This window comes from Cavia porcellus, unplaced genomic scaffold (assembly GCF_034190915.1).
Source record: "Cavia porcellus strain 051 isolate PalLab524CR breed Dunkin Hartley unplaced genomic scaffold, mCavPor4.1 scaffold_3, whole genome shotgun sequence".
NCBI lineage: Eukaryota > Metazoa > Chordata > Mammalia > Rodentia > Caviidae > Cavia > Cavia porcellus.
In genome coordinates this window covers 95,358,876-95,367,898 of record NW_026947486.1, presented here as the reverse complement: position 1 = coordinate 95,367,898, position 9,023 = coordinate 95,358,876, and the positions used below count along the sequence as shown (strand labels likewise).

Sequence of the window (9,023 nt, the reverse complement as noted above, 5' to 3'; positions counted from 1 at the left end):
TGAAGATCATGAAATTTAAATATTTATTTTTCAAAATCTCCAAAACACTGGCATATACTTTACTTAGAAACAGTTTCCAAGACTAGTAACTATAATGAATAAGCAATACAACTTGTGTCTATGATGCCATTGTGTTGTAAGGTTTCAAACAATCGATCTATAAATTTGTTGCTTTTACTTTTACAAAAATATTGATTTGATCCATGGTATGAATTGCAAAATTATTTTCAGAGCTCTATAGATTATAAACTATAATTAAATTACATAGCAGGCAAAATATTTAACTGAATCATTACTTCCAAATGTAATGCATTAAAAGTAATTGTTATAGGCACCAAAGAAACTAATTTTCTTGTCATATGACACAACTTTTTCAAGTGTCTGAATTAGAGAAAAGTTACAATGGCTACTTGAACTAAACTGTATTCTTTGTTGGCAGAACAGCTGTCTTCTAATATTTGGTGAATATTCAAATTTTTAAAGAACTATTTGTGCAAAAACCAAATATGCAGATCCAAACAATAAAACATTAACTATCAAAAGTAATTAACATAAACAAATCTACAACTACTGATAGATACTCCCCATTCAGCAAATAGGCAAGCACAATATATATACTGGTCTTAAAAGAAAAAGGTATTACCCACTTAACAGTACCATAAATACAAATGAACATTAACTGTACAGCCTAATTTACCTTTGTATGGAGAGAAATCATTCTGTACTATGATTATTTTCATATGAACTGTAAAATACTCATTTAAATACCCTTTCAAAAATGAACACATGCTGCTTATATACTGAGAATTATGAAGAATAAAAGCATATAAATATTTTATAGAACAATTTACTGCAATGACAAACATATGCTGGTGTAAGTTATATTCATACCTGTTGATCAGGTATTTAATCACAGGACAATTAGCTTTGTTAGAAGCTCTAAATCCAAGCATATAATATGCATTTGTGTTGAAGATTTAAAGAATGAAACCAGACAAATTCTTCCAGTGTTACCAAAAACCAATAGTGACATTACTTCGAATGTCTAACCATATTAAATATGGGTTAATTGCCTCTTTCACCTAACAGAGAAGATGAATATTGCACACCAAGAAGTACTTCTGTTGCTACATGTTGCCTATACATGCTTTAAACAGGGCTCTCAAATGTGATCATCATTGAGCTTCCTGAATTCAGAGCAACTTGGTGTTAAGAGTCAAAACCTTCCAAGGTTTCATTTCCAAGAGCCTCTTTAAAAACTTCTATTTTAAGAAGGTATGACTTATTTCCATCCTCCCACAAAGAATCATTTTTGTTAATCTGCTTGTGTACAAAGAAACTTTCTGCAACTTGATAGTTTACCAGAGCTGAATATTTTAGAATGATTTCTCAAGACCTGCATGTTTCATGAGTGTACAGTTAACTAAAGATCAAAACTTGAAAAGCATTTTTCCTTGTAACTTAAGAAATAATGATACCTAAAAGTAAAACTGTATCTCAACATTTACTACAATACAGGTGAAACTATAGTATTAAAAATTATTCATTACAAAATAATCTCTTTAAAATATAAAATGATAAACACCATCACAAAATAGTTGAATAGCTTCTTCCAAATCTTCAATGTTGCAAAGATCCAAAAGGCACATGGAGCTCATGAGTAAAGCATCATTAATCTTGAAGTAGCTTTGGTGGGTTTCTCTGGGTCCATACGAAACACAAGCCAACTGATAAGGTTTCTTAGTGGGATTCATCTGCAGAACACCTGCAAAAGTAAGAAAGGTTTAAGTTTATGTACCATGATACATGTTTATACTTCTCACTTGTCTATGAACTTCATGATGAAGGAACTGATTCATCAAACAAGATAAATTCTTTTGATTGAAAGTCACCATGTAAATGCTAAAATATAAACATCTGCTTTCATAGCTTTCAATTGATTTGCTCGTGAATTGAAAAGCAGATCGAGTTTTTCCATTATAACAGAAGGGATTATAAGGGGGCTTTAGGAGTAAAAGTGGGCTTAAATACATAGAAAGCTCTTTAAGAGTGTGTGATTTTACGGGTCATTCAGATCGTACCAACTTGATCCTAGTGGCATCAAGAATACAAGCAAATACAAAGGTACATCAAAAAGAGATACAACAAGTATAAACTGAAATTTTGTATAACTTTCTATATAGTGTGCTTTAGCTAAGGAATGTATCTGTATATGTTTGTACAAAAGTCTTGTTTGAAGAAAGAATTTTAAAATTAGAAGAACTTTTTTGAATCAAATGAAACCAGCAATTCAAGAGAAAGTATAGAAATTGAAGTTGAACATAAGAGCCTTTTATTGCCTGGTCTTTTCCTTAATTTTTCATATGAGGGACAAACTCAGGAACTTTAGCACTGGATACTCCATGAATAGTGATGATTCTGCATATACTGAGGGGAGTATAAAGAAGAATAAAATCATGCCTAAGTAAAGTTTTCAAGTGCTTGAATAAGACCTTTTGTCTGCACTCCTTTAGGGAAAAGGTGTGGAGGAAGCCATTTCATTCAGTGGGAAACTATCTTGTCATATTCTTTTAAATTTTAAGATGAGCAACAAACTGTTCGGAAGCACACAACGTTTAGAAAATGATTTTGTAAGAATAATTTAAATGACTGCATCAAAATAATGATATTGCATTGTAAAATAATGGCCAACAATTAATAGATAAGAATGACGTTTTCAGCTTACTTTTGAAATTTTTCAATTAACTTCTTCACCATTTTATCTGTGATGCCCGGGCAGGCGGCTTCAGCTACGGCAATACTTTTCTCGAGTTCTTCAATTGCCTGATTCCTGCTTGCATTATTCTCATCCTGCTGTTTAAGCTGAGAAAGATTGATAACTATAATATCTAAAATACTGTACTACTTAAAGTAGAGATCCAATGCTAAAAAGCCTGCACTTACTTCAGCAAATGCAGGTGTGATTATCATAGACAAACAGCTCAGGGTTTGCACAAGATCTTGCTCCTTTGAATAAATAAATATGTTATACACATGAAATTGCAACAATCATTCATGATATTCCTACTTATTCTGTAAAGAATGTGAACTACTTTGGATATCTCCCTCAAGATACAAGATAAAGCAAGTCACTATGTTTTCTTCATATCTCTAGCTTCCATTCATCAACCTAAGACCCCTGTCTTCTAGGATTACAGGAGATGTCTATGATTCTTTAGGCTTCTGTATCTCAAGGTGAATTGCATTAAGGATACTAGTGACTACTCAAATGACTTCCATTATCATTTGTTTTGAAATTTTCTTTTAATTGGTTCAAAATTAAAGATAAATAATATTGTGTACACAGTGAGAAAAACAGACATTTAGGGATGTTAAAGTCTAACTAGTATTATAAACTCACTGTAGTGAGAGCTATCAAAAGGAGCTAATCATCTTTATATACATACTGCTCCATTCTGTAGTTTCTTTGGATCAGGCTTCTTTCGCACAGTGGTGAAACTCCATTCAGGGTGAGTATTATTTTCCCTGCTGCTGGATTCCCTAAAGAGATCAACAAAGTTTCTATAAATTCCTAAATAATTCAGCATAGAAAAAATACCAAATCAATGCAGGCAGAATCTGAAGAGATAATTATCCCCATGTTTAACAACTCACAGTATAAAAAAAGCCTCTGATCACAGTTTCTGGTAGATACATATTACTGAAGAATAGCAGTGTTTCTCAGTGCTAAATATGCATCAGAATCCCATGTGGAGGATTCCTACACATGTATTTCTCCCTGAGGATTAAATCACGATATCCAGTAGCATGACTGTGTCTTTTGAGAGTCCCCTGGTGATTCCCATGGGCAGCTAAGGCTAACAGTCATTGGAAGAGAATATAAAACTATGCTGATATACTGTACACATTTTCAGTTTGGAGCACTTTATCATAATGCAGAAATCAGTCTTAACAAAAGAAATTTAGTACTGTCTTTGTGCCAGTTTTCCTAGTGAAAATGTAAATTCTGCTATAGCCTATTGTCTCTTCTAGTCAAAATTAAACTAGGGAGTTAGAGGCTGAATTGTTAATATAATGCTGCCATTGAAAAAAAAAATTTTTAAAAAAATATTGCAATCTGTTTTCAAAGGGTAAGAAGTGCCAGGGATCAAACCTCGGGCTTTGTGCACAGTAGCACTCTGCCACCAAGCTGTATCCCCAGCCCATCAAGGAATACCTAAATGTATCGGTCTGATCAGAATTTGGAACACGGCCAAGAGGTGGCAAGGCCTGCAGGTCAGTTCTCCACAGGGATTTTGTAGGTTGTTGTCCAAGTATGGATAGACACACTACCTTATTACTTCCTGTAAGCTAAAATAAAACCTTTAATTGAATGTTTTTCCAAAATTTTGTAATATACTCAAGTATCCACTAGGGGTTAGACCAAGACCATTCAAAACTAGAGCTAGTCACTTCCAAGAAAAAACTGTCTTTCTAAATTCATTATGTTCCACAGACAGTGACTGAAACAGACTTTCCCAGGTTCTAAAAGTGAAATTTCAGAATGTGCTTTGTATAAAATTGAGCTTCCTATATAAAAATTAAATAATGGGTACATACGAATCGGAGCTCTCAGAATCAGATTCATCGTCACTGTGTCCTTCTGCCTTCCATCTCTTAAATCGATCTATCAGTTCTGTCAGATAAGACGTCTTCTTTGAATTTTTTACGATGAATTTGTGTTTCAGAAGTTCTTTAGCTGTAGGACGCTAAGGCACAGAATGAAGGATACATGGCTATTTTAAGGCTCTTTATGATTGCAAGGGATGGTAAAAATCATTGAAATTATTACACAGAAATTTATTTTAAAAAGCCTATGGAAATGAGGATAATTAAATTGCCATGCTGTTCCTGTGGGAAAATAGGTAATTGTGTTCTTTAATCTGCTCACATGATATCCCTTACTTTGTTACCCCAATTTATTAAAGTCCAGTGGGTGGGAGATAGACTAACTCCTAGCAAACCAGCAGGCTGGAAAAGTTTTCTCAAAAGCAGAGCAACTTATGGTACGATTTAAGAAGTAAAAATTTAAAAATACTTCATCATAATGCTTTATGAAGCTTTTATTAATTTACTCTAAATTGAAAAAAATCCACAAAACTTGGTGAGCTATATAATTTTGTTATCATTTGTACATATCTTACAAATCCCTAAATTTGTCATTTTTTGCTAATATCTTACAATGGCTTCTTTATCAAGAATCAATTCCCACTGTGTCTAAATGCAAACACCAGCTGCTGTGGGGATACCTACCTTCCAGCATTTTATTAGGACCAGAATGTTTATTATCAACTTTAAATAGTTATATCAAGTTTAGACAGTTCCTGCATATTTCTAATCTCCAGAAGATAACAACAGTAAAACAACTATAACAAAACTTGCCAGATAAATGAGGAGAGCTCACTAGAGCAGGCAGAGGATCAAATTGTATGTTGGATTTTCTAAACATTAAATAAAAATAGTTAAACTTAAATATAGTTTACATGACAACATAGTTGAAAGAATCATTGATAATATTTATACATGTGGTTTAATAATGGCATAAAATAAAAATGAGTTTTATTTCTCAAATATCTCTCCCCCTTGAAATATGAAATGATCACTAGAATAAACAGGAAGTAGGGGATCAAGCAAAAGGTTCAAGGAAAGAAAGGAGAAAAGGAAGTAAGGATCTGTGTAAGAAGATCCTGGATGGATATTAGACAGTTTTCATGAGTACTGTAATCCCCATTGTAGGAAAAGCCAGCTTCGCCATAAGTAGATCTAACAGAAGAAAAACAGGTAAAAGCGATATATACTCACAAATGACGGGTCTTTATTCAGACAAGCATCGATAAACTCCTTAAAAGACTTAGTAAAGTCTCCAACAAGAGTGGGAGGATTGTTTTTTGGAATAAGAAACAGAACTCTCATGGGGTGCATATCGGAGTTAGGTGGCTCTCCCTTGGCCAGTTCAATGGCAGTAATTCCCAATGACCAGATGTCAGCCTAAGATAAGAGAAAGGGACAAAGAATATCACCTTGAAGCTCCATTGCAGCTTACTATCATGTAATATTCTGTATAATGACATGGTCATATGGCAACCCGTGAAGAAATACGGTCTACATTTTTACATATAGAATTCACTGATTAAAAATGTTATTGATTCCATATTTGTGTCAGGTATCATTCTAGGCACAGAGGATTTGGGTGATGAATAAGCCAGACAAAAGTCTCTGTTCTCAAGGAGCTGACGTTCTTAGCTACAAAATGAGTCACATACTACTCATTTCTCTGAAGAAAGTAAGAAAGTGAAATGACGTTCTAATGGAGGAAAGGGCCAGGAAGTTGGAAATTTATATAGGGTGACTGGGGAAACAGCTCTATGTAGGTGATGTTTAAGCAGTGGCCTGATTGGCGGAAAGATTATTTCAGACAAAGAAAAGGGCAACAGTAAAGGTCCTGCCCCAGGTGTTCACTTGCTATGTTTGGGGCCACTCTGAGACTACTATGTGTGAAGCAGACTGAGTACAGAAGAGGATGGGGGGAGGGTCAACGGCAGATCACGCTGGAACCTTGTAGGCCACAGAAAGAACTTTGGATTTGTATTCCAGGTGAGATTTAAATGCACTGAAGTGAGGTTTGAAATATGGCCAGCATCAGGGAATTTATGATTAAGCAGCAAAATATGACATAAATCTTGCTTAAGAAACACTTGGAAGGAAAAATAAGGCAGTCAATTAACTAGGATGGCAGGCTATATAAAGTTGTTATTGAAACAAAACCGGTTAGCTGGAAACCATGGTACACGCCTCTGATCCAGCTACTTGAGAGGTTGAGGCAGGAGGATCACAAATTCGAGTTCATCCTGAACAACTTAGCCAGACTGTGTTTTCAAATAAACAAAATAAAAAGAACTGTGGATGTAGCTCTGCACTCCCTGGTTTTGAATCGCAGTATGGGGGGGCTCCAAGGTTTTTATAGGTAGTAACTTCACCTTTGAGTCATAAGCTGACTGCTGAATCACTTCTGGAGCCATCCAAAATGGCGTTCCCACGAAGGTGTTTCTTTTAATTTGTGTATCTGTCAGCTGTCCAGCAACTCCAAAGTCAGCAAGTTTAACATCTCCTTGTTCTGAGAGCAAGACATTAGCAGCTAGGAAACAAAGGGAAAAAACCCTCAATTCTTCAGAATACATTTATTTTTCATAGGTTCATATTAGACTTTTGTGTACCTTTTATGTCGCGGTGAATTTTCTTTTCTGAATGCAGATAGTCCAGACCTTTCAAAATTTCCTTTAGCATGGTAGCAATCTGGAACTCATCAAATGGACCAGCTCGCAGCTTAAGGGGGAAAACATATACTCACACACACGCTTGAAAATTTGCAAAAATAAAATTAAAAACTGATACATTTGAAATAAGCGAATCACTTAGCTATAGGAAACAACTCTCTGTTTATTAAACTAATACTTAAGAAAATGAAGAAAAAATTTAAATGTAGAAGAAAAAAGCAAAATGTTTTAAGACAAAGGGCTGAAGAGGTTTTTACATTATTACATTTAATCTTGAAAAGTAATAGAAGCACGTTACTTAGATACTGGCACAAAATATAGAAGTTCCCAAAATTTACAGCAAAGTTTTAAAATTAGGTGAAAATAAGGGTAAAACTAGATATTTCTGGTTTTTTCTTTTTTCTTTCTTTTTTTTTATTTAAGAGGAAAAAGAGAAAAACACAAAACAAAACAAAGCAGTATAAGGTTACACATAATACAGAACTACAAAAAAAAAAAAAAACATAACAGTAAGAAATCACCTGTTAATAGATTACATACAAAAGTGAAAATTTAAAGTCTCACATTTGTTATTAAAAAGTTACTCAAAGTGGGACATGGGACTGATTTTTATATTGGACAATCTACAGGATTTCTGCAGCAACTATTTAATCATATGCGTCTCCTGTAGCATCATTCTTAGAATTTATATTTTTAAATAATACTGTGAGGAATAGAGCCTTTTTGAGTCTCCCATTTTAAATTTGGCCAGGGATACAATAATCAAACTATTCAGACTCATTGTAAAAAAAAAGTCAAGTCATGGAGGGAAAATATTTTTAAAATAAATGTAACACATTTCCCTTTCTCTCGCCATCCCTGTACCAAAGCCAATGGTTCCAACCAGAATACAAGGAAAGCAATGATTAAGTTTCAGAAGAATTTGTAATGGAATATCTGAAAGTTTCTCTTTAAAGTACGTGGTTATTTTAAAATTCTGGTACCTCATAAAGCACAAACAGTGGACTGTACAATATTATTACAGGAAAGGGTGGGAATCTAAAGTCAGAACGGAGGTAAAATTCTGTTTGCTGGGAAGCAGGAAGAGGTTGGTGAAAATCAAATACTGCCTACTCTGCTCTCGCCCTGGGAGGGATTCACAGCTCTTTGACACCTTGTGTATTTCATCTTTCATGAATGCCATATTTATGCTGAATAAAAAGTACTTTCATGTTGAAATTTAACAGCTTAAAATAGAACCCATACTTGGGTCTCACCATTTAATATTAACTGTGGTCTGGGCATACAGTTTACTCCAGGGGCATCTGTTATTCATTAAGTCTCTTCCCTAAGTAACATGATACATTTACTTTTAAGTCTATCAATTTCCATTTCCAAAAGTTTCTATTTCAAAAGCAATGATTAAATTTTCACATAAAAGATGAAAATATTTGGTTGATCGCTGACAATGAAATGCTGGAAGATGACCAAAAACTGGGCAAACTTATGTTTACTTTAGGCTGGTACTATCTCCTGATCATAAAACACAAGGAGGGCCTGAGGCATATCCTTTGTTACTTAAGAAATTGGACTAGACCCATGAAAAGGGTCCTGAATGGCTTCTAAATGTTGCACAGATAAGCCACTATCCTACCTAGGACACAATTTTAAAGATATATAAGTAAAAACGGTGCCATAAAGAGGATTTTCTGTACCTGAGGTCCAGTTGAT

General features: G+C 34.2%; 1 protein-coding gene across 1 annotated transcript in view; it reads right to left on the bottom strand.

Moving 5' to 3' along the window:
- Positions 1-6: 6 nt before the first annotated feature.
- Positions 7-9,023, bottom strand: part of Stk26 (serine/threonine kinase 26) — a 58,749-nt gene continuing 49,732 nt past the window's right edge. The window contains exons 5-12 of the mRNA XM_013144406.2: positions 7,254-7,362; positions 7,017-7,174; positions 5,842-6,027; positions 4,600-4,748; positions 3,447-3,540; positions 2,944-3,006; positions 2,726-2,862; positions 7-1,765 (exon numbers count right to left, since the gene is read on the bottom strand). Of these exons, the coding sequence (XP_012999860.2) occupies positions 1,741-1,765; positions 2,726-2,862; positions 2,944-3,006; positions 3,447-3,540; positions 4,600-4,748; positions 5,842-6,027; positions 7,017-7,174; positions 7,254-7,362 (921 nt within the window). The 3' untranslated portion in view covers positions 7-1,740. The remainder of the gene's footprint in view (positions 1,766-2,725; positions 2,863-2,943; positions 3,007-3,446; positions 3,541-4,599; positions 4,749-5,841; positions 6,028-7,016; positions 7,175-7,253; positions 7,363-9,023) is intronic.